The 27,048-nt window shown below is 36.5% G+C and overlaps 1 protein-coding gene across 1 annotated transcript in view; it reads right to left on the bottom strand.

Moving 5' to 3' along the window:
- HHIP (hedgehog interacting protein) overlaps nucleotides 1-26,180 on the bottom strand; it is an 81,064-nt gene extending 54,884 nt beyond the window's left edge. The window contains exons 1-4 of the mRNA XM_063108562.1: nucleotides 25,899-26,180; nucleotides 20,048-20,240; nucleotides 15,441-15,597; nucleotides 14,544-14,745 (exon numbers count right to left, since the gene is read on the bottom strand). Coding sequence (XP_062964632.1) covers nucleotides 14,544-14,745; nucleotides 15,441-15,597; nucleotides 20,048-20,240; nucleotides 25,899-26,180 — 834 coding nt within the window. The remainder of the gene's footprint in view (nucleotides 1-14,543; nucleotides 14,746-15,440; nucleotides 15,598-20,047; nucleotides 20,241-25,898) is intronic.
- Between the last annotated feature and the right edge of the window lie 868 nt (nucleotides 26,181-27,048).

The following is a 27,048-nucleotide window of genomic DNA, read 5'->3' as shown; positions in this document are numbered from 1 at the left end:
AGAAGAGGACATTTTGTGAGGAATTTTTTGGAAACACATGCCTGTGTACTCCTAACATTAGTGTGACCAATTTAATATTTTCCCCATCATTTACAGATTGCTCCCAGTCTGTTGACAACTCTCGTCATTGGTTTTCTCTCCTGGGTGGCATTTAAGCTATATTTAAAACTTACATCTTGTTTACATAACACTCTTGAGCCAGAACCTTTGGTTTATACAAAAAACTTGCTGATCTCTTTTCTTCTCCAAAGAAAAATTACTAAAGTTACACTAATTGCTTCTACGACTAGTGATTGCTGATCTCCTCAAACGGATTGATATCAAATGGAAAGCTCAGATTGCTTCACTTTGCTTATGCTACAATCTGAAATATAAACCAGAGAGATTATAGAAATATTCTACATTTACTCTATGCATTCATATACCTAAACATTGTCTGATTAAAAATTAACTGTGTAATTTTTTGGACAAGCTTATTGTCTTTAGTATATTTCATTCAACCATGTAGTGTTTTTAAAATATTTATATATACCTACTTACATACATACATATTTCTATTATATAATACACTTACAGGCAATAAAACTAAGCCATCAAATATTTTCTTTTAGGATAGAATTAAAAATACTGACCAAATGTCAGCCAAAACTAATAGGAAATTAATTAGTCCTTTATATTTTATATCCTGTACAAAAATTATTTCCCAATGTTCTCAGTCTATATTAGCCAAATAAGGGTATATTTTTTCATCTAAAACTGAATCTAAATTCTTATGTTTGATAATTTTCATGTACATTATTATCCTCCAAGAGCACCATAAAAGTTTTCTCATAATAAAGACAACAAAAAAGTTGACAGGGTTTGTCTTTAATAACTAAATATTTTGTGGAAAAAATGTATTGTGATGCAATATCTTCATTCATCTCTAATGGTTCTTATAAATTTTCAAGTGCCACAATAAATTAAAATGAGCAAAATCAGAGGGATTACATGTTCTGTAGTGTTTTCCAGCTGTCATTCAAGTCAGTCGTAATTTAACTTTGAATTCGTTTTGAACTCATTTCTATTTCTGGTATTTAAAATTAAATCATAGAAATAAAATGCTTGCTGGCACGCTTCATCTGGAAGTTAAACAACAAATTTGTGGTTAACACTGTCTTCTGGGTACAGGAGAGGTCTTTTAATATGATATCCAACAATGAGACAGTCTGCCTCCCAGAAATTTAGAATTAGAAATGCAAAGGTTAGATAAAGTTAAAGGTCATCCCCTACAGGCAAGAGGGGGCCAGCTCCCTACCAAGTTTCTAGCAGACCTGCTTCCCCAGGGCACATCATAAAAGTAATTTACTGACAACTCACCTTACCAGGGGTCACTTGGGGTCTCAAGTCTTCTGGAATTCACTTTTAAGAAACATGATTAAGTGGGGTAGACTATTGGGCCTAAAGTATTTATGCTGAGAACAAATGTCTGTCAGAATTAAATTCTTTGTGTGTGGTGGTTTCAGACTTAAAAAGATGTGTGCTCTGATGAAAAGCACATATAGTCTATTCACCAAATTAAATCTTAGAAGGAATATTAGTTAATTAGTTAATTGATTTATTTGGTTAAAAAAAAAAAAAACCTCCAGAAATCCAAATAGACAACACAGCCTAATAAAAAGGAGAATGTAGTTACCAAGTTAGTTATATCCTTTTCCATGTTTTCTAGTCCAATTTTTTCCCACACTGGAGGAAAAATGCATTCACATTACCTCAAAGAAAAATGAAGATGCCATTTAAACCAAGCCAAGAAAGTTGACTTAAATTTTTTTTTTTTTTTTTTTTTTTGCAGGAAAAGCTATTTCCTGATTAAAGAAAATCTCTTGCTTTTAGTTTTTTGGTCATTTTGACATAAAATATTTGGTTTAATATTATGTAGAGATGGCTTCTGCACATTTAAAAATTGCTAAAAGTTAAAATATATGTACATTGGATGAAATTAAAACTGATTATTGGACACTGTGTGTGGGATACAGCTCTAATCTATACAGTACATGGAAATGAACCTGGTACTTTCTTTCAGATGCACAGCACACATCTCAGTAATAACAGGGATGAGGCATACAGTTTCAAGGAACACCCACAATGAAAATTATTCATTCCAAACAGAGGATTTTTTTGGAACAAGTTAGGTTAACTGTCACCATGGAATTCTTTCAAGGAAACCCAGAGCACTGAAATCTTTAAATGTGCAAGTAAAATGATCAAGCATCACCCTCTTTCCCGTTTCAATTTTTCACATCTAATTTACTCTATCCACCACCAAATTAAATGCAGGTAGAAAAAGAGACAGTTCTTTGCCAGCTTAACATACAGCCTGAAAGACTGATGTGTTAAAAAAGGTTACTTGTTCAAATAGCAACAACAAAGAAGAGACCCACTGTGGAGGTTTGGGAATATTCTATTCTTGAGAGTGAATTATGTGTACTTTATTAGTAAGGTCATTATTTTATAATTTAAAAAGTTAGAAATTCCCTGAAATAACATTTCCATATCTTCCTTATTAGAGGCTATATTTTTACATTCCATTATCATTTTAATCCTCTCTGACTTGGGGACACATGGATTTTGACCTTTATACACTAAATCCAAGTATAATTATCCATTTAATAAATAATCATCTGATTCCCTTTTCCCTCTTCAAATGTGATTTTCCCTAGCAGAAACATATATGTGTGTGCACATTACTCAAAAGTCTTTAGTTGTGGTTGCCATTTTCATGAATTACCATTCACAACTGGCAGAGAGTGAGCCCTCTTCTTTACATTACTGTGATTGACATTTTCCTGTAATTTACAACCTTTCACCGAAACCGATTAAATACCCTATGCTGCTAACCTACTGAGTTTCAAAATTTGCACTTTAAAACTATGAGAAAGAAGGTATAAAATTGGGAAACACCATGTCTAAAAATGCTTATGTTTAATAGGGGAAATTTCTAAATATTCCTCTAAACATTGACCCACTGAAAGTTGGAACTGAAAGGAACCTCAGATATTAACAATTCTTTCATTTGACAGGTGAAAAATAGAGGCTTGAGTGGTAACATGACTGGCTTCTGGGCACAAAGCACATTTATAGCAGAGCCGGAACTAGAAGTCAGTGTCAGACCCTATATCCCTGCTTCCACCTTTGCCCCTCCGAGCCTACTCTCTGCATGGCTGCTATTGATTTTGTTAAAAAAGTTTAGGCCAGACTCTTCTGTTCAAAACTCTCCAGTGATTTCCCATTTCACTCAGTGTAAAAGCCAAAGACCTTGGTAGGGCCTGTAAGCCCCTATACTGTGTGAAGCATGCTTCCTGACCCACCGACACACAGATGCTCAGCTCTGAGACCCCAGCTCGTCCTACTACTCTGCTCTTCCTTCACTCAGCTCCATACTGCTCTCCTCTCCTGGTACACCAAGCACTGTCCGCTCCAAGGTCATGGCATATCTTTACCTACAAACCCAAGTTCGAACAATTACTGCTCTGTTATCCCTCCACATTCAAGACATTATCTTGCTGTTAAACCTGAAGTCTCACTACACGCTGACTTACTGCAGCTTTTAAAGTTTAACTGGGGCAATAATGACCACACAGAAAGATGAGTACACCTACTTGTCAATGTGGAAAGGCACCCACATGGGCTCTGCACTGGGGGATGCTGACTGGGTTTCTGTATCATTACAAAGAAAAAAAATCAGAATAAAGCAAAGTAAACCCCAGACTCTGCGCCTGGGCAAACATCGAATCATCCAGCACCTGAGTCACTGACTCACACTGACCATTGAACCACTTACTGTAATTCTCTTGGAAACAGTTGGAAACTTGAATATTTTCTGTTTCACAGAATTTTACAGCAAGAAAAGACCTAAGGTATTATTTACTCAAGTCCTCTGACTTTAAAGATGAGAACACGGAGATCCCAGAAGGTTAAGTAGATTGCTCTAGGTCACACAGCCACTTAGTTACAAAATTGTGCCATTGTATCAGCAGTGGCCTTACAGTGATTAGTTCTCACATGCACCCAGCTCAGGTAGGACATTACAGGAATTTGACCCACAAGGGATCAAAGGTTCTGACATTCTGACAGTTGATGCTGTCACCATAAGTTTTACTTAGTAGGACTTCGAATAATTAATTCTTCCCAAGGGAGGAAGTTCACCTAGTTATGCCCAGAGGACTTTTTTGTATATTTATTTGTTTATTTGCCCAAAAGTTTTATATGTATTGACATTTACTTAAAGCCAAAATCTTAATAAAAACACATCCTCCCTGGACAAGGAGACATTGTCTGTAAGTTGCAATTAAGGAACTTATGCAATTAAGGAACTATGCCAACTACTGGGTAAAGCATTTTGGTGGAGCAAGCCACTTCCCTGCAAGTCAAGGAAGCCTAAGTAAGATCAGCCCCAGGGTGATGTACATAGAAACCAGGGTGTAAATACATTATTAATGCCATGGGGTCATCTGATCTTCCAAATCCCAGGAGATTTAAACAGAAGCTTTAATAGTGATGCTGGGGAAAAAAAAACCCTACAGACTGGAGAAGAGAATGAGCTTCATGGCTTTCTCAAGCTCAGGTCACAGGCTTGAGTGCAGTCTAGGGTAGTAATTGATAACTTATGACAGATGTTTGGTGACCTGTGTGTAGAGGGAAGTCGGTTCAAGTTTTGTTTCGCTTTTCCTGAACAGGTGTGTTCACGTACATCCACAAAGATGTCTACACTGTGGGAGCCTCATCACCAAATCTTTCATGAAAGCCTAAGAATTTAATGGGAATTAAATTTAGTTATCTTTTTAATCCTCTTAAGGATAGCGCTTTCCCGATTTTTTTCCTACCTCAGGCACGGTCCATTTGCACCATGTACACAGTTCTTCCTTTCTTTTTTTTAAAGGAATTCTTCTGAACTGCTTCAAACTGTTGGTTAAGGATTCTTGTGGAACAGATGTGTTTTCCCTATCTAGAAACAGCCTGAGGACAGATGTCGTTTTATTTAAGTTTGTGATCCATTTGGATCAAAGGTGCTTTAGAATAAGAAGCTGGTTTAGACACAGCTTATTAGAGTTTTAAAAAAGTAAATAATTTAGCTATTCTTAAAGAGAAAGCCAGTATATTCAATATTTGTATGTTTGAAGCTTCTTTTCTTAAGAATTTTGTGACCATGTATAAAGTTAAGATCCTTTTTCATAATGTTTGATATTTGTGTTAGCTTCAGTTTACTGGATCCAGTTCTACAATCACGCTAAATAATTTCAACTGCTAGCAATGGTGGAATTAGTTAAGATCAAATTCATTAATGTTCTCTTTTTTTGTTCTTGTCCTACTACATATAGATATGATAGAGTAATTAGTGCATATTTTATCTTAAAAAATCATTATTTTTTAATTGATTTTCTCTGATTTGAAGTTTAGGCCTGTACAATATTTATCAGCTCCGCACTCTACCGAGTGAGCCACCGGCCGGCCCTCCTGTACAATATTTAAAATGAGTAAATGAATGAATTTAAAATTAAATTGTATATGGCTTGCCCAGATAGCATAAAATGGAAATTCACTAAAGGATTCAAATTTTACCTGTCTTTTGATGGTAATTCCTGAGTGCCACTGTGAACAAATGCATTGCCACCTGGAATTACAAAGTTATGCTGGGATAGAAAATTACATGATTTAGAAGAAAATTTTCTCAAGCTTTTGTCATGAAAACACATTACAGAATGGTCTGTATAAATGACATCTTATTTTTCAAAACATATGTTGAATGAAAACTCTAAAGATGATTTTAATTTCTAGCCAATGATCCTTCTTTTGAAATACTTTAGATTAGGTATGTCCCTAGTTCTGGCCACTTTGATATTATTATAGTTCAGCATAATCACAGACTTTCAAATAACTAAACGTCAATTAATGACTACTACCAACAAATATACTAAAATGTATTGTAGTAATTGATAACTATTGTACATATTTATTATATATAAATATTATATACTGAATAAAATAAATATAAGTATATGTTTACTATATAAATGTAAAAATGAAAGAAGTATGTTAAAAGCAACATGCTACAATAAACAAACTCCCAAAGTCAGTCATAGTAAGGTAGGCACAAACCAAGGAGCAAATTTGCCTGCAGATTTAGACTTTCAATAAAATGTTGAGCCAATGTGATAGGGAGAGGGTCTGCTGAAGCCTGAGGTTTGAGATGGGAGGTAGTTGAGGCCATTCCATTTAAGTATTTTTTATTCCTGATCTTTAGCATATTTTACTGATAAGTTTACTGATATCTGCTGTTGTTATTTAACTTTAAAACCTTCCTTTAAAGTTCTCTCTTCTCTGACTTCATGTCATGTTTTACTGATCTGCTTTTTTAAAAAAATAATTTGTTGAGTAATACACTCTCTATAACACGACATTACATGTTAATTTTATAGCAACTTTACCCAATTTCCCCCCCTCCCAACTCCCGACAGTCTACATCTGTGCTTTGAGCAATAGTTGCTAGTGGGCAAAAATATGTGCCTTCTTAGTTTTCAGTCTCAGTATATTTCCTTTGCAAATCCTACAATTTATTAACTCTATGGCAGATTGACACAAACTATGTTCCAAAATAAACACAAAAAAAGACCTACATTACTGTAATATCCAAGTTGAGAAAAACTACTATGAAAGCAAGAGAATTCTGATGAAAGGTTGCTCCAGTACTTATGGGTCAGCTGCTTTGTGCTTAATCATCGTTAGGCATGTGTTGTGAGAAACTCCAGAACTGGGGGGCTTTTGCATAATAAAGTAGGTAGCAATACCATATACCTAATGTCAAAAGGTGATGCTGTAAAAATGAAAGTGTAGTTCTTCTCTAATAACACATTTAAATAAAAAATATATCTTAGGTTTATCTTTTCGAGGCAAAGAAAAACCACACACATGCATCAATATAACTTCGTTTCCATGGGACTGCCATATAATTTTGGTGCAAATGCCAACACTATTACAAATTTTCCATAAGTTATCATTCAAACCCATTTTAAGGAGGATTGTTTAAGTACCAGGGAGTAGAGTTAACAGTGGTCACTAGAGCTTGTGAGTCATTCTGGGGCTGGGCATATTTTCCTTTCCTTTCCCTCCTTTTCATGCTAGTATGATAGATGATAATAGCTACTGCTTATAAAGCACTTCACATGTACGTGAGATTGTGCATGCAAAGTGCTAGATGTGACCTTTTGTTACCTATATTCAGTAGATGATGAAACTAACCTAGGGAGGTTAAATAACTTGCCAACGGCCAGACAGCCAGTATGTGGTGGGAGACCATGACCAGATCCCAGGTCTGCAGGCTTATCCCTAAATCCCAGACCCTCAGCCTCCTCATGCTCTGTCTATTGAACATGCTCCACAGTCTTTCCTCTTATGTGGTGCTGCTCGTCAAAGGCACACAGCAGCACAGCCCCATGGCGAGAACACGGTATCAGACAACCTGCATTTGACATCTGGCTCTGGCACTTACTAGTTGTGTTACATTGGCAGTTTCCTTAAGTTCTGGGCCTCAGTCTCTTTAGCTGTGAAATGGGAATATTAATACCTCCCTCACAGGGTTGCCATAGGATTACATAGGTAATCTATATAATGACTTAGCAATGTGCTTTAAAAACAGTGGCAATGATTAATAAGAAAAAAGACCAGGGTATCCCTGCTAACAGCATGGCTTGCTTGAAGACTGTAGTATTGGACCATATTGTATACTTGAAATTTTGCCAAGAGGTTATATCTTAAGTGTTTTCACCACCTGCACACATACAAAGACTACAGTATTGGGGAAGAAAAGATATTGGGTATCTTTAAAAGGGAATGCTGTGCTATCCTCTGCCATTTAGAGATAGTTTTGTGACGCTTGCTATTTTCTTCTCATGAGGTAATATAGCCACCAGAAAGCAGTGACAACTGGTATCACCGACAGGTCGTTTTCTTTTTCTTGTCAGAGGTAGTCTGTAAGAGACAGTGGATAGATACCATGTTTGCAGAGATGCTTTTTAAAGATGGCAGAGACTTTTCCTAGTATCCAGATTTCTTGGTTTCTCATTTGTTTTAAATGATTGCCATAAGATTTCTCAGATTTATAGCCTCTATTTCCTTTGCTCTTCAAGTCTTAGGTAAATATAAAGACGCTAATGTAAAAATTTTCCTCACCTCAGCAGACTTCTGGGATCTAAAACGTCAGAGAAGGCAGGCCTTTCTCCAGTGGAGGAACCCTGCACAGGCCATCCAGTTCCTGCCTCAGTGAAAAGCACAATGCTGATGGAAAGTAATTTACAGATTGAACTGCCCGAACTGGCAAAAACCATATACAAGGGTCCTTCAAAAAGTTTGTGAAAAGGTCTGTAATTATCTTTTAATTCTATTTTTCCACAAACTTTTTGAAATACCCTCATATATAGCTATGTATATTTATTAAGAGGTTATCAGTAGAATAGAAAATTCTAAAGTAATGAAAGAATACCAGAAGCAAAAACTAACTTAAACAAAAACTTACGCTGTGATTATTTCACATTACTAGGGGACTTTTTGCTTTACGAAAAATAATTTTTCTTTCCGGTCATTCATAATAGATATAAAATGAGATTAAGTGTATATAAAAATTGAAAATGATGTTTTTCACAGAGTGCAGAGCATTCTGATGTAAACTGTCAGCAACCCTCAATAAAATAGAGATAGTTGGGTTCAAGGCCATGTCATTTACTACCTTCAAATTAAAAATAACTGCAGTCAAAATTTAACTTGCAGATCCATATTTTGTTTACTTTTTAACCGAATGGCTTGGAACCAGAATTTGAAACTAGAAAAAAGGAACATACTTAAAAGTTTTTATGTGGGGGAAGACAATTTCTACCACTTTTCAAATGAGTGCATTTAATGTTCATTTTTACCACTATAGCAACTCTTTTAGATTAGGCTTAATAACTTCCAAGCAGTAATTTGATATCTTATAAACTTTTAAAATGTTATGTAATATACAAAAATGTTCCAGAATGGTGATTCTTATATTGCAATATTTACGAAATATAATTTGCTACTTTCTTTCAACTGAACACATGCTTTCCTCTAACCTAAAGCATGCTTAAAAGCAGAGTTCTACCAATTTTTCTGAGGAAGCATTTGATACATGGCCCAATCATCACCATATGTATATGTGTGTGTGTGTGTGTATATATGTGTATGTATATATATATATATATATATATATATATATATATATATATATATATATATATATATTCACATGCTATGTTTCCAGTACTACTTTTGAAAAGTAAATTGCCTCCCTCTCTGTTTTGACTCATTTCACTCAAGCGAAAATACACTAATATTTCACGGGCTGCCATAAGACTGCAAATCAAAGAGAAAAACGCAAGAGGTTAGGTCTCTGACAAAGTTCAGAAAAAGAGAACATCAGCCCCAATGGGTGGATGAACACTTGGGTTTCACTAAACTTTCAGTGCTCATAATTATGCATGTGATTTACAAGCATGTGCAACCAGAGGCTGTCCCGGCGGCGGGGCCTGCCTCAGCAGACTCCGCATCCTCCTCCGCATGCTCCTGTGACTCCAGGGCACCAGGACCGCTGTCTCTCAAGAGGCCCACCTCAATGGGTTCAGTCACCCGCACAATCAGCAGCTTTCAGCCTTATGTGCTCTCCTCCCCTGGTAAAAGGACTGCTTCAAAAAGCATCTTTTGAAATGAGGATCCAAGTAGATAGAGAGGGACAGGAGTCCAGTGACACTTGTTCCAATGATAGACAAGCCTTTCAGCTTTGTCTGCTGCAAACTGCAAGCTGAGAGCTGCTGAGGGTGTGAACCTCTCCGTCCTCTGCCTGCTCACGAGAACTGAGTGGCAGAGAGCGGTGCTTGTTAGTTTCCTTGATGGGCCACCCTGTAGGTGACAGGTGCAGGCTTATCCTTCCTTCTGCACACATGCATAGCTAAGGCTGACTTTCAGATCCTTGGTAGTCAGGGGCACTTTGGTGAAATGACTCCAAAGTACCTTTTGGTGTCCTTGTCATTTTAACAAGGATTTACAGATATAATAATAAACAACATATTTTAGGAACCAGAACAATAACAATTTTGCCTACTGACTGAGCATCAGATTCCAAAATGGAACAAAAACAGGAAAAGAATTAACAGGTAAAGCAATTTCCCAATTAGAACTAACCACTGAGGTTTTTAAATACCATTTTTGAAAACTTTATATCAAGTGTCTTACATGCTGCCAGAGTTAACTCATCTCCTCACTCAAATAGGACAAGTAATATGTAGAGGTACAGGGCAAATGACAACTGATATCCAATCATTTGCTCTTAGTGGTCATGTCACCAATAGGACTTGGTTGTAGACTGGTTTGGCTCAGTCTAGATCAGTGGTTTTCAAATTGACTACACATTAAAATTACCTGGGAAGGCTTTAAAAACATATCAATGCTTGGGTCTCAACCCCAGATATTCTGATTCCATTTGGGTATCAGAATTTTTGAAAGCTCCCAGGTGCAGCCATTCTTGAAAACCCCACTGGTCTGTCATTGCTGAGTACTTCAGACAGATGAAGCTGTTTCTAGTACTTGCCAGAAGCTCTGATTCAGAATTCAGATATAAGCTCAATTTAAAGATTTCCAATCCCCTGTATCTTAAAGAAGTTTTTTCCCATGGAAATAGTACAATTTTTGTAATATCCTCTTTGGAATTAAACAACAACAACACAACAATAATAACAATGCATGTGCATGTGCACACATGCACACACACACACACACCCCCCAGGTGAAGATTTTAAAGTTTGTTCACCAGTTTGACACTTGGGCCATTCGTCACAGCATAGGTATTAGAGATTAGTTTGCGCCGTGCACTATCAGCAAAGATCTATGAAATCACTACATATTTTTAAAACATATTTCTAACTTATTCTTTGGTCTCAACTCTACAACTTGTTTTCTGTAGCTAAAAGAAGTCAATTCTTTAACTTGTGCTTTGCATATTTACAGATAACTTTTGCTCCATAAACCACAGACAGTTAAGCCCCCAAGGTGCTACAATCTCCTACCATTTAAGCAGCACAATCTTGGTGTTTAAAAATAAGACATCATAATTTTAGCTTCAGTCAGGACCCATTTAGGAAAGAGTTGTCCATGTTCCCTAATCATCGGCTCTTTGTTGATGACATCCTTCTCAAGCAGTTTTAAGGATCAAGGCTGGGAGACGTTTAAGGAGATCAACCAAGTCCAGCTCCTTGCCACAGAAAAGGTCAGCCTTTACCATGTGATGGAAATCACTATCAATTCTTAATTAACAAATTGCAGAGAAGGAATTCCAGATTTTTTTTTTATAGCCAGCACTAGTTTTCAAAAATTCTTGTAATCAGGAATTCCTCTTTATGTCTGATTTAATTTACTCCTACTGGTTATTAATTAATGTCACTGCATATGGGGGGGTCACCACTGTGGTTTGTATCACTTTCATTTCAAGCATGTGTAGGTTGGGTTCAGTATGTATTATAAAGTCTGTAATTTGAGTATTGCAATAAATAGCTTGGTCTGTTAAGCAGTTTTATGCCCTCTCTCAGGATTTTAAAACTGAAAGAATAGAGAAGTGGTAATATATATAATAATTTATGAAAATGCTTATTTGCATTATTTACGCAAAATACTGCCACAACACATTAACTATTCATATACCAAAGAAGCCTGAAAAAATTACTGTGAAACAGCTGTGAAAATGCTTTCACTTTATAAGTCTCTTAGGGGCATATCACCAAAATCGTGGTATGATCAACTAATGAATGTGCTGGCATCTGACCCATAGTATCATCTGTAGCCTCTTCTAACAAATCCAATCCAGGAGTTCCATAGACACTGAGAAAAAGGCCAGCTGCACCTGCAGCATAACCTACCTGAGGTAATAAGAATGTGGTCTCACTACTCAATATACACACTCAAATATCCATGTGATATATTCTTATTTTGATATCACTAGTGCCAAACACTGAATGATTTAAAACACTGAACTTTAAAATATGTATATCAGTTCACTAGAATAATGGATTTTGAAATTTAAGTCTCAGAAGCTGTAGAGCTCTTCTGAGAAAGGAAAGTCACATTTTGCAAATTCTCTTGCAAGTTTGACCGAGTTCTGCAGAATTCCTAAAGGCCTGCAGAACACACATACTATAGAACTATGGCACTGCTATATCCTTGCTTGTACAATTTTACTGCATGATGAAATATCTCCATGTTAAAACAGAATATTCCAATGAATCTTTCATTCAGTATCTCAGAAAATTGGTGTAAATTGAAACACAGGAACTCTGAAACAATCCCAATTTAAAAGGCAGTTAAATTGAAAAAGAAGGGGCTGTCTGGTTAGCTTAGTTGGTTAGAGCTCAGTATTACAACACCAAGGTGAAGGGTTCAGATCCCTATACCAATCAGCCACCAAAACAAATAAATTAAAATAAATAAATTAATTGAAGTAGAAACTAGAACATCAGTTTTTTACTTCTTGTAACAAATTTTCCAGTATTCTGAGCCCTTTTTATATCTACATTTTATTACACATATCTTTTTAATACCAACATTTTTACTCAAATAATATTTGAAAACTATATATCATTCTCTCAAATATTTTAAAATATATTTTAAAGCAAATTGGCAATATGTATTATGCTATATATCCTTCAACTCAGTAATGCTCTTTCTATGGAGGAATATTAAGAAAGTCATCCATGATCAGGTCAAATAATGTGTACCAGAATGATAAGTAACATTATTTACAATGGGAAAAAGAAATTACTAGAGTCATCCTAAATGTCTGATAAAAAGGAAAAGAAACAGCCAAAAGAGATAAAAGTAGTTTTTTGAGAAAATTTTTCATATCTGGGAAAATCCTCATGATATATTGTTGAGTGAAAAAAGAAAGTTAAAAAGATGTACATATGATTTGATTTCCATTTTATTTTAAAGCTGCTCAGGAAAAAAGCTAAAAGAATACATGTTCTTTGTGTGTTTCCACACTTACTAATAATTCATTTAATTTTAATATAAAAACTAGAAGAAAGTACTCATACGTAAAAATGCTACTAGCGGTTTTCTTTAACTGATGGGATTATAGATGATAATTTAAAAATATTTCCCCAGTTTTTCCTTCATAGCGTGTTTAACTTCTGCAGGGAGAAGAAAAGCACAGTGAGTAATGGTGCACTTGCTGCTGCATCCTTGGTCTCTGCTCATTAGTCCCACTGGCAGTGAATTACCAGGACACATTTCAGAATGTACTTTGAACACTGACATGCAAAACACTAACACTTTATTTTTAAAAAGGCTTTTTTTTATTATTTGCTGTGAATTCTAGTGAAAAGTTTTATTGGGAGGAAGTTGAAACTACTGAGTTAAAAAGATTTTCCAAACGATCTGTGATTTGGTGCCAAAGTCCTTTTCCTTAAAAGGTTTACTTCTCTTATGCAGTATGTCTTCATGATGCTGTCACACCATGAGTTTGAGGTTGAGTGGCACTAACAAGATAGCATTACCTGTATTCTAACCCATTCATTCTAATTTTTTTAACCCGGTAGATACTAAATAGATATCAGAAATATAGCTATATTTTTTCTGACTCGTTCCTTCTGGTTTTGGTGTTCTTACCTTTGAATAGAGCACAACAGAGCAAGAGGTTCATTCCTATATGAGTAGAAGAGTATAAATACTCATGATTATTTTCTAGTTAAGAGATGAAAAGGATAACCAATTCTTCCCAAATCATACTGTTACTTTATTTTATTCTAAAATATTCATGAGCTGTTAAATGTCTATTAATTTTAGAATGCCACAATTTGCTTTATAACTTAGTACTGCTAATATTGTACTGTTACTCTTGAAACAAACTTGACAATAATTTTATTTGCACACTTAGATTATTTAACATGAGAATTCAAATTAGAGAAGTGAGAAAAAAGGCAACAGATGTGCTTATATATTATGTAGTTGGCTAATTATAGATAAAAATATCTGACTTACCTGTAAAAACATTGTACAAGAAAGTCATAGTATAGGTAGCATTTTTTATGATACAGACTCAAAAACAGAAATGGTAAAAAGAATGATTTGCAAATGCCAAAATAACCAAAATACCTCTTTGTTTCTACAAGCAAATGCTGGTATACAATCCTAAGTGTTATGCCTGTTAAACAATATTTAAGCAAATAGTTTATAAAGCCAAAAAAATATTTTAAATGTGTAAATTACATAGAGAAAGCATGTCAAAATATCGATCTGATTGCATTGCTCAATAATCAGCAAATAACACAGAAATTTAACGCCTTTGCCCCAATTCAGTTGCCATAATTATTGTTTCCTTATGTTGCCCCCTTATTTTCTCCTTTAATATTCTTTCTTTTATTGCAAAGAAATACCTTCAGTGAGGAAGATAACACTAAAGTAAAATTAACAAAGCCAGAGCAAAGATAAATAAAATTTAAATAGCCAACCTTTATTCCACTTTGAACAAGTTTGTGAATGTCCAAATAAGGCTCCTTGGAAATTTCTCCTTCAGGGGTAAGTATCTTCACATAACCTTCCTTTTCCAGAATGAAGAGACGATGGGAGCCATCCGCACTATGCAGAGCACCAACAGGCTGCCGCAGCCCGCTTACAACCTCCTGGATACAGAAGCAGTTGTGTTTGTGCTTTCTAAACAAATTAGAGGAAACCAGTAAGCTTTTCGTGAGATGAAGGAGGTAAGCGATGCACTTAGCATCCTTTTCAAAACATATTTCCTCTAGCAATCAATGATTTTGACATTCATGAAGTGCTGCTAACCCAAGGGTCACAGTATGATTCTTTTAAGGAATTCTTTTAAAATCTCTGCAATGGAAAACAACAAAAACGGCCTTCTATCAAAAGTAAAAGAGAGAATCAACACACAAATATATTTTAAAATTTCATAAGCTCATTTTCTCCTCTTTCAGCAACTTAGCTTTTACTCATAATCATTAAACCTTACAGAAAGGCAATCAGAGAGTAAGTTCTAAGATCTATTTATAAAAATCTGATTTGCTAATATTAATTGTGCTGAATATTTCCACAGCACCATAAGCTAACAACAATCATAAAATTCAAGTTTAAAACCATACCCATAAAATTCACATGAGTCATATAGAAGCCAAGCTCATAATATAAGATTAGTAGCCTAAGTATTAAAAGCATTTAAGCTATGACTTTAAAGAAGCAAATTGCAAAAAAGAAAAAAAAAAAAAAAAGCATCTGGAGGATAGAGCTGCTGAACATAAGCACAGACAGTTGATTCACTGTCAAAACCACAAGATTTGTCAGTTGGGGTTTTTTTTTTTTTTTTTAAAGATTAAAGAGCATTTATCTTTATGAACCTGCTGATCTCTTCTGCTTTGTCATATTCTTCCATCTGGTCCAAGTAGTTAGATGCTGGGCCTCTGACTTGTTTTCTTGGAAAATCTGGAAAGCACAGCCCACCATCTTTTCTTGCATAGTAAAAACAAAACTCATCAGCAGTTGTTTGAAGAAAACCTTGAAAAAATGTAAAAAGACTCATTAGAAACATTTAGTGTCATAGTAAAACCATGTCATTTGAAAGACATAATATGGGAAAAGTGAATTTTTAGAAACTATACAACTATTCTGGGGAAAAACCAGACTAAAAGAAAAGAAAAAAAAATTGAGAGGTTGGGATTTCCATTTCTTCCTTAACCAAAATTTAATAATTTAATTTAATTTAAGTGAGATAGAATTGTGCTGAATATTTTTAAAAGGCTCCTATGAAATACACCTAATATAAACCCAGCATTAATCTTGTTACTAACTCTTGGCTAAGCATTCAGATAAAAACTGCCTAATAGTGCTAAACAAGTCTCTTAGAGGTAAAAAGAAGAAAAATCAAAGTTTTTGCACAGTTTTGGGCCAGATCTTATTTTGGAAATACGTATCTTTCACATCTTTGAAGTATTAACCATCAGGTGGCAAGATCTCCATGCCAATATTATGCATGCATAAAGATTGTCATACTATGGATATATTTTAATGACATGTGTGAGTGAGAAATTGTTTTTTTTTCTTTTTTTGACATTTCTAACAAATTTTATTTATTTTTTAAATTTATTTTTTAGCATATTCATTGTTACAAATCATACTTATTCTTTATGCTCCTTATCAAATCTCTCCCCTTTCCCCCTTCTCATGAGAAATTGCTTTAATGTGATGTTTGTCTGCAGGGTCACAGAAAAATTTCAAAATACAATTCAGAAGAAATTTCAAGTGTGCTTAAAAAAAAAAAAAATCTGTGTATTCCAGCATTATAGTCTGTAAACAAATACTACCTTAAGGGAAAATTAATGAATAATGCTGGTGGCTGACACCATTTTATAAGGAATTATTAGCTGGGGACAAACAATAGGAAATAAGAAATCATTTTCAAAGAAATACCTGAAGATTAATGACCACATATTTATATATTTACAATCATGATATTTGAATTGAAACAGCTGATACTTTAAGTCTTTACCTTAAATGACCCTATTTTGCAGTGGACAATGATGAATAAGATATATTTTGCTGTGAAGAGCTAAAAAGGACCTGGTTTCAGGACATTGGATTAACATTTATTGCCAGGGAAGATGTAATTTACCTAATGATGCCTTTTGTTTAGAAGAATACACTGAAGAGCATTTACTGAAGGTGCATGTTTAGCTCATTCTAGATCATCATAATGGTCGTTGCCCTAGATCATCATCGCGTTGGGTCTACTAATGATGGACATGCACTAAGTATTCCAACTGCTGTATACATATTTTTTAACTCCTCATGATTTATCAAGTATCTTGGATCTGTAACTATTCTCCTGGATTGTGAACCTAGTCCTGCTATACCACAAAGCATTCTATAAAATACTGACATATAAAATAAATGCTCTGTGTGGAGTGTTCTGCATTCTTTTCTCCCAGCATGTATTCTATGGAAAAGTTATTTTTCTTCATTCTATGTGCTCCTCATCATGATAAGAAAAAAAAAAAAAAAGAAAAAAAGAAAAAGAGCCACTGACCCACAAGCATTAAGGACTGTACTCAAGAGCATTTTCTAGTAGAGGTAGTGCATTTTGATGTATTTCCTCTGGTTTGCTCTCCTTGGGACAAATGAGACACATGTGTGAGATGTCTGAGTGGGGTGAGGCTTGGCCATGGACTAGCGAAACTTAGTGGAATCAAACCCTTGACCTTGGCCTCATTAGTAACAGGATTAAACCAATTGAACTAATTGTGTGCAGGAATTTCACACTACAATAACCTACCGCAGATGGTGGTCTAAGTGAAAAAAAAATCATTATGATAGGATATAAAGGAAGAAACAAGGCCAATGGACGTCCTTTGCTATGCTTTCCACAGAGCTCACTTTACCGTCTTTCAGTGAACAGTATCTACCTTTCTCCTTCAAGTAGGAGAAAAGACCCGTGGCGTTGAGCAAAGAGCTCCTGAATGTTTTTGGTGTAATTCTGGCATTTTCAGAAGTTTTGAGAATTTACCTCCCTATGTAAATTCACAACAGGAGAATATTATGATTAATAAAACTCTAGTGTATGCTCACTACATTGCTTTTTAATTTATTTTCCCATTCTTGGGAAAATAAGCAGACCATAGCTGTTTCCAAACTAAAATTTCTAGAAAGCAGCTATCTTTCAAGTATATGAATATTCTAAAGGCACCATGCTTCCTTAAAGCCATGAAGGTGAAGCAAAAGCTTATATCATTTATATATTTATTTCTTCATGTATTGGGCAATAGGGAAAAAATGAAGATGTCTCTGGAATTATTTTCTGTCTCCCAATTCCTTTCAGCATTTGTATTCTTTTAGCAAAATACATCCATTAGGGTACTTTCCTCTTCAAGTTATTCATTTGTAGAAAGATGAGGTTATTAATGAGGGCCGTTAAAATATGTTGATTGGTGTCATAAAAATAAATCACAAAGTGGCTGTTTTCCACAATTCTGAACTTCAGAAAAAAGTAAATCATATTATTAAATAGACTTAAGAAGATGAAACTATTACAAATATGCTTTTATAGCAATTTCCAAAAACTTAGTGTTCTAGAATTTTAAAGACAATTCTGTGCTGGGGGAAGGGGCTGAGGGGAGGATTACTATCTTATTCATCATACTTTAGGAAATGGTGACTACATGCCAAGGATCTGCCTTGCTAATAAATCGATTAACATAAGTAATGCAAAGAGTGTGTTATTACAGCTCACTTTTGGGACAAGTATTTAGAATGATTATATTAGCTTTTACAAAGGGGCAGCCCCCTCTGCTTGTGGCTAAAGCCTTCCAGAGTCTCTGGAAAGCACCCTTGCTGCTCCATTCACCTCTAGAGTGGGAGCTTTCATCTGGTTATCTTTCAAGGCAGCCTGGGTGGCCACCAAAAGCACTTGACATCTTGATGCACTTCAGCAGTTTTACATATATACAAACTTTGTAGAAAAATAAATTTGTCATTTGTCACCACGTATGTTGATCTGTGGAGTGAGGTGCTTGCAGTGTTGGCTCTGAGATGTTTGCAGTGCTCTTTCAGTGGATATTGCTTTTTTTGTTGTTTTCTTTTAGAAGCTAAAATAACTTCAAATATATAGAGACCCCCACAGATGAGTCCCCACATATAGCCTGTTGTATTTATCTAAAGCAGATAAAGGTAAATGAAAATGCCAAGTGATGATATCACTTTCAACTTATAGTTGTAAAGGCAGAACTTCAAGACTTGAAGTTTGCAGCAAACTTTTATGGTATCTAATCTGTTATCACTTCTCTGCAGGCCATCTAGGCAACTGTGACCCAGTTTTTGCTTTGGGGAATGTGGAAAAGACGAAGAAACAGCTGGCTTAAGAAAGGTCTCAGAAACACTGCCGTAGTTTTTAAAGACAATAATAATATTTTCATATTGAATAGGTTTAGATACATACTATGCTATACCAAATGGAGCAAGCAACCCTGGTCAAAATGTTTTCTTTAGGTTATCATGAGAGTTCTATTTAAAAAAATGCAAAACTGTACACTATTCTGAGTCAGAGAAAAAAGCAAAATGTACATAGCAGTTAAAAAACATTCTCCAAGTGCATCCTACAGTTCTTCAATGTTGTCTTTTCCTTAAATACTATTTTAAACTATTAACTTCAGTAGATTTGTTTAAGTGTGACTTTACCTAACTAAACAGTCTCTCTTGTTAAATTCTTTCTTCTTCTATGCTGATTCTTCCAACTAAAGCAACAACAACCGAGGTTTACAAACTCTTGATAATAAAATTAATCAATGCTCAAGAAACTATACCGTTTTTGAGTCCAAAATATGATAATGACCAGGTATATTTGTGACATTGTATGCATAAGAACTTGTTTACCTATCCTAGCACCTTCTTCTCACGTACAACTTTGGTTAAGGCATTTCACTACTCCTGAGGCTCAGTTTTTCTCATCTGTCAAAGGGAGAGGACTAGCTCTTTCTACCTACCTCACAGGACTTTTTAGGAGCAAATTAGTCACTATATGTGAAAGTGCTTTGTAAGGTGTTACTTTTGGGGATTCCTAATCATATTTACCTAAGGAAATATCTTAGTAGTCCGTGGCATTCTCCAATTATGTATCAGCTATATAGAAGAGATATTGATGCTGATGGGTAAAGAAAACACCAACAAGAAGTTTGTACTGATCCAACTTTTACAAAGATTACTAACTACATTATCAGTAACAAAAAATGTAAAACACTTCAACAAAACCAGTACACTGTTAGTAGATTGAAATTACAGTACTCCTTGTAGCAGCAATAAAATTTATAAACTTAGAAAGGTTAACAATGAAATAAAATAGGTATTTAGAAAGGCAAGATAAATTTCACAACCCTCGTAAACAAGCATTCAAGAACAGGTATCTTGTTAGGATATCTTGCAGTGGTTTATCAAACTTACGCATTTTTTTTTTTTTTACCTGGAATATGGCCTCGGCAAGTATAAAAGAATTCTTTGCAATAGTCCTTGCAGAGCAGGGGGAGTACTAGGTCTCTTTCCAAGACTTCTCTCTCAGGTGAGTGGAACAAGCTCTGAGAATGTGGAGAGCAAAGTGCACATTTGATTTCCTCCAGTAACTTCCCACATTCTGTGTTGTTGGTAACAGAAAATATCTGAAAGCCATAAATTAGAAACAAACGTCTTTGCAGTTATGTGACGTTAATTTTAGTTATTTTTTTCTGCAATCACATAAGTAGAAAAGTCTAATTTAGTCAATGAAGTTTTCGGACAAGAATTACTGTCACAATATAGAATGTCTTGATGAGGATACAAATAGTCCCTGAGGCTAGGGTGAAAGAACAAAGGATGGGGGTGTGTAACAGTGCATCTTACCCTGCAAATCAAAGTCTATTAACCTGTCTTTCAGGTGTGAAAAATTAAAAGACAATTGTATTTAGACTGTTTAAACATTTATCACTTTTTTCTGCCTCAAAATAGATATTGAATGATATTTAACTTTAAAATTCTCAATACCTTTATCCAACTGTTGCAAAGCAGAATTTTTCAAGACATGATCTATTTGTATCTTAGGAAAAAACCTATCTCATTCCTGAAATTCCTAATATAATATTCTCAAAAATGTACTTAAAATACATTTTTTAAAATTTCAACTGTTTTTCAGTCTACGTACTGCATAGGGAAAGTTTTCTACATTGGAGAAATATCTGCCTTTCGTATCCTATAAAAATAATACCCCAAGCTGAATCAAACAGGTTTAAGACAAATTTTTATTATTCATTATACCTTAGCCAGGAAAAATTTTCTAACTAACTCCTCAGGTATGTTATATGCATGAATAAACACAAGAGTTTAACGAAAGTGCTTTGGTATAGTATTTGGTGAATTTTAATGAAAACAGGCATACTTTTATCATTGTTTTACAACAGTATGTCTTTTATTTTAATAAGACCAATTTGGGAGTTATTGATTGATGGAAGTCAGTAATGAGTAGATAGAACAGATCTTGGTATGCAGTACTAACTTGAAAAAAATGACTTCAGGAGCTCCTGTAAACTTATAGAAGACAATATCAACATAATATTTGAGACATGAAATACAGTGCTGTCTAAATGAAGCATTGATTTTTCGTACTAAAAAACAACATAACGGGATTGAATTTTAAACCTTTTCTCAATTCACCTAACTATATTTACACTTATTTCTTTATAACTGGGAACTAAAAATAACATTTTAAACTCTAGATCACTGTTTAAAGCAAATATTTCATTCACAAGGTGAGTAAAAGATATGACCTCTTTTTCAGGATAATGATATTCTAGGTGATCACAAAAATTTGGATCTGAAAGAGCAAAGTAACTAAAAAAATCATTGAATACAAGCATGCTAAAATTTTAGCATGCAGTGTTTAAAAGTCCAATAGAAGTTACTCTGTTTTGGAAAAAATATATAATGTGTTATAACTATAATATTCAGAAAAGTTATTATTAATTACAGTTATATTTGCATTTTTATTTTTATCAATTTCTTTAAATGACAATTGCTTAAATCGTTAAAGTTTTCTAAAAGGAAACATACACCAGACACTTAGAATTGCATTCCAAGAATGTTTTAAATGTCTTTTATTGTCCATACTCTGGCAGACCTCACCAGATCTATTCAGTATTAATAGTGTTCAACTTTGTTCTGTTTGTTTATCATAGAGCAGTCCACTAAAAACAAAACAACTGCAGGATGCTGAAACCACCTCTTTTACTGGCTGAAAAACTAGAATGTAAAACCTTTGGTTTTATGGAGAATATGCATGCTTCCATTTTTTACAGCTGAAACAAAATTATCCCCATATACTCTCCCAGCTGCTATCCAGGAAGAGCTTGATTATAGTGCCTAAAGAATTTTGTCTTTTACAATTTTTGGAATGTGTCCTGGCCACAAGATCTCTCATCAAAAGTTTCAGAAATAGGATTCAATAAATTATCTGAAATCAAGTATAATATTATTCTTTTTAAAGTTTCATGCTGTTCCGGCCCAGCAGGATGGTAACATTTTGCTCTGTGTGAGGTCTGCAGTGTAAATACCTATTTGAAGATAGATAGAGCCATCATTCCGGCTTTGGTTTCAATGAACCAATAGTCTTACTGAAGTCAATTAAACTGACTCAGCTAAAGCTGCAACACTGTTTTAGACAGTTGAGTATGGGTGTGTATAGGGTAATTTTTTCTTTTTTTTTTTGCTTATGTGTCTGTGTCTATATAGGTCCTTAACTTTATGTCTGACAATGCCATTAATCTTAAGAAGAAATTTAAGCTAATTTCCTGTTTCGATTTTTAAAAGCCATATATGAAACCATCAAATTATAGTGGTTTAAACTAAATATACTTTAGAAATCATGTAAAACTTCGAAACATTATTACAGCATGCCTAGTAATGATTGTGGCTGTTGCTGACTAATTCATAACATCTGGCAGGTCATCCTTTAATCTTCAGTCACATGAAAGTAAAATCAATAGAAGAAAGGTAAAATAAATCCTGGAATACACAGTAAAGCGTGGCCTACAACTATAGCTTATCAACAAATAGTAAAACGGGTGACAGAGACCTTCTGTATTTCTCTTTATTTACCAAGTAACTAAACAAAGAGGGCAAAAAGGCACCCACATGGGTTCGATGAGGGGACAAAAGGAGAAAATACATAACAGTATATTAAGATGTCTCCTTAAGATCACTTGGTACACAAAAAGTTATTTCTAAAAATCATATGCCTACAAGGTTGTTCAGCTGTTGGGTAGAACACATGCGTCTTTGCACTATAGTGCTGGATTATGTCATTAAAGAGTTCAGTTTCAATTTTAGGCTAATATGTAAATAGATCATTGTACTAAGGCAGCTGTTAAAGGGACCCCAGGATGAGTTATTTGTTTAGTTGGATGTGTTCAACAATAGCCTTTGTCCCTGAAAGAGCCAGAGCAAACAAATGATTGTAAAAGGGCACACTTGAAAACAATTACTTTTCACCCATTCCTTGACAGCTTTGGCTGTGAAACCACCCAAGGTAGAGAGAACTTCTGTGCCTCCGTTGCTACAAGTTAAGTTTCAGAAATGGGGGTATTTCAGTTGGTTGTGGATTCAATTTGGCTGATGGGAATTAGATCCCTTTAGCACGTTGTACTTAGGAGCTGCAAAAATATTGCCATGACAATATAATTTCCTAAATGTTGTCAGTACTTATTTGTAATGGTAGTTAACAATCTCATTACAATACTTGACATTATTACAATATATACACAAAAAATTAAAATACAAAAGCATAATATCATGGCTAAAGAATTGAACTGAATGCTAGTTCATTAAAGAAAATTTGTTAGTCTAGAAACTGGATTTGATTGCATAGCTGAGCATGCTCGGTATTCCTACCTAGTTTGCTTCAATCTATTTTGTCTAAGAAATTTCTTCCCTTAGGAAAAAGCTACTTCTGTAGTTTCTTGAAAAGTTGCAGAAATCTTTCTGGGGAATTTTTTTTTCTTCTTTCATAAACAAAAAAGGGCCTTTTCAAATAGCCATCATCTTTCCTGTATACACATTATGAAATAAGACCCTAACATATATTATAATCCAGTAAGGCTTAAGGGAAAAAGGGGAACACTGAAGTTTATTACAAAATAATATGTTTTAAAAACTTAAAACTTGAGAACTAACATAGGTGAAGAATGCATATGCATAGCCATATCAAATCTCTTGTTTTGAACAATTCGAATATTGGTTTATAAACCACTTATAAGGGAACCAGCAAAGTCTAGTGTACCAAATTTAATTCAGACACATTTTCCAAATGAGTAGGGGTTTGTTGGAGATTGGAAGCATGCACAACGGAAAGGAATATGGTTAGCTTACGTGGCAGATTGCTTCAGCTTCCTAAAGAATGATTTATTTTAAAAAATTACATAACTTCTCTTAAGGGTTATAACTCCCCTGAATCCCATCATCCCCTCTCCCCTTCTCTCCACTATATTTAGTTAAGAGTAAAGTTTTCATTCCGCATGTTCCTGGAAGACTTCAGTTTTGCAGAGGTCTCCAGATCACCAGTATACTCACAGAATACATTGCACACTGGGAGACTTAATGACAAATACTTGAATTTCTAAACCTTTCTCTGGATTTCCTGGTTCTTTAGGGCTCCTAGTAAAACCTTTAAGATGATCTGAATGCAGCTATTTTGTAAGTTAATTGCAACACAGGAGCTTAATGATATTGTTTTGAATAAATGCTGGAATATCTGTCCCCTGAATCTCAGACTGCTGCTGCATATGGTAAGAATAAAGAGAGAGCTGCAGCTGAAAACCTGCAGCAAGACAGTTCTCACTCATCTGGGAATAGAAGGAGTTGGACAAATGCTCCCTCAAAAGGCACGAACATTTGGACAGAGCTGGGGACTGAAAGAGAATGATGTTCTCTAGTTTCACCCATTAGTGAACCAACTAACAAATACAATGGTGTTGTTGTTATTCTTTTGCCATGAGCAACAGGACTCTGTGTGTGGGCAGCAGTTTAGTAGGGAGGAGGATAAGTCGACCCCTTTTTGTCCTATTGATTTTTTCCTATTTGCATGACTTGAGCAAATTAAATGATGCAATATGGCTTTTTGTTACAAAACAAAGTGAGAGATACCACCCAGACACATATGTTGATTCGTAGAAGCTGTTTACATGAGAATAGAGTGAAATCTACCGTGAACTGAGCATAAAAATTAGATTCAGCCTGGGTGTTTTTTTTTTTTTTTAATTTTTATTATGCCTGGGCCAGCAAGACTGAAGCACAAGTTTTCCAAGAGTCTCTCAGACCTTGACAACTGCAGTGTTGTAACAGAGGAATTCTTAATTAAACCTAAAATGGGGAGAGGGAGGGAGAGCAAAGACACCTGATTGTTTATTTCACGTGCAGAGATTGTTAATGACGTGGTCCGTCAGTCTTTCCTTGGAGTACAGTAGATTCCACACATTACTGTATCCGATGGCAAGAAAGATGCTGCAAGCTCAAAAATACTCCTGTCCTTTACACTCAACGAACACTCTTTTCGTATTTGGTTAAATTTATCAACACAAGGAAAATGTAAATGTCATTACTCTTAAAACAAGTTCCTAGAGAAGATCTTCTAAGACAACTCATTACACTGAAAGCCTGAATTTATGTTACAAAATGACAGAGAATCGTCTCAGTTTGATGTGATAAACACACCCTAGCAAAATCTTTCGCCGATTTCTGGGGTTCTTAACCAGAATACCAGAAGTTTCTCTTCGCTGGTTTAACTAATATAATGCAAGATAACCCCCTCTGACGGGGCTGGGGATCATAAACCAACCATGCTTCAACGTCCTTTACGATCAATCCTCTCCCTAACCGAGCACGTGGAGAAAACTGCACAAATCTTTTTACCCTAGAAAAATAAGCCGGAAACCACAGCCACCTTAATTTACAGTTTCACCGCAGCCAATGCCCGATTCGATCCAAAACACACTGTTCATCGCAATTCTTCTAAAGTATGGACCCAGCCCAGGATGCGGGTACCACAGAAGCGTCTCTTTTCTGAGAGAGGCAAGTTTGCACAGCATCCCCACCGCAGACTCCGGGGCGGGAGAGGTATCTACGCAGCCCAGAGGAACACACAACGCAATCACGTTAGCGCTTTAGAAGAGTTACTAAAAGAACTCCCCAAACAAGTTTTGCCCTTCTTACAGCTACCAGCATTGCCAGAGCCACAGGGAACCCCACCCAGCCAGGATGCCAAGTCCGCATCTGTGAGGCCGGTGAGTGCCTACCTTGTTCTCCGGGCGCCCCAGCCCCGGGCTGTCACTCAGCAGGCAGCAGGACAGCCGAGGGTAGAAGCCACCGCACAGCATCTCTCCCCCACTCAGCAGCTCCAGCTGGGACATCATCCGCCTGTCTCTCCTTTTCAGGCGCTTCGGGGGGTTCCCGTTCAGACACCTTCTCCTCCTCGCCCCGCTCCCTTCGCTTCTTTCCCCAAACTTAGCATCCCCTTCAAAGAAGCCCAAAGCTACGGCCAGCAGCAGCAGCAGCTTAAAGGACAGCATCTTCAGCATGGTCTGCCCGGAGCAGCAGGGGCTGGGCGCGGGAGGCTGGGGGGGAACGCCACTGCCCAGCAGGGGCACTAGGGCGCAGCTCCAGGAGGAGGCTGCGGGGCTGCAGGGCACTCGAGAGGCCGAAGGTGGTGGCGGGGGCAAAAATATGTAGAGCGATGCAACTTTGCGAAAAATAAAAGCCGAGGCGATGGGTCCGATGCCTGAGGGGAGCCCCAGGAGCAAGATCAAGTTGTTCAGATGACACCGTTTGCAGCTGTGCCAGTGTCAGTTGGGTTAGGGGCTTTCTGCTGCGGCTGGGAAGTGGGAAAAGGAGTTGGAAAAGGAGGAGGAAGAAGAGGAGAAGACGGTCACAGAGGTTCACTTGTCCGTGTAACGGGAGCTGTTTAGGTGAGACAGTAGCAGGAACAGAGACGGCGGCGGCGGCGGCGGGGCAGGCGGAGGCAGGGCCAGCGCTGGGCTCTAGATGATGCTGAGGTCTCCTCTGCCGGCGGCTGCAGCTTCTCACACAGCCTCTCATGTTTCGCTCCCTCTTTTCTTCTTCTTTTTAACTAGCGCGCGGGGAGGTGCTGCCACCGCGCGCCCCTTGACGTCACCGCTGCTCGCGCGCCCCCGCCGGGCTGGGGGAGGGGAGGGGGAGGCCCGGCGCGAGCGCGTCCCCCCGGTCCCGGCGGCCTCCCGGCTGCGACCGGGAGGGGCGGCGGGCGGAGGGGAGGGCCGCGGAGCCATCCGAGCCCGCCTCGAGGGAGCGGAGCCCGGAGCGCCCGCCCGGCCACGGCACCCGGGCGGGGGCGTCCACGGCCCTGGCGAGGGCGCGGCCCGGAGATCACGGGGCTGTCCGGCGACGCCGCCCGCCGGCCCCTCTCTCCTG

The sequence above is a fragment of the Cynocephalus volans genome, chromosome 9 (assembly GCF_027409185.1).
Source record: "Cynocephalus volans isolate mCynVol1 chromosome 9, mCynVol1.pri, whole genome shotgun sequence".
Taxonomy (NCBI): Eukaryota; Metazoa; Chordata; class Mammalia; order Dermoptera; family Cynocephalidae; genus Cynocephalus; species Cynocephalus volans.
This window is presented reverse-complemented; position numbering and strand designations above follow the sequence as displayed.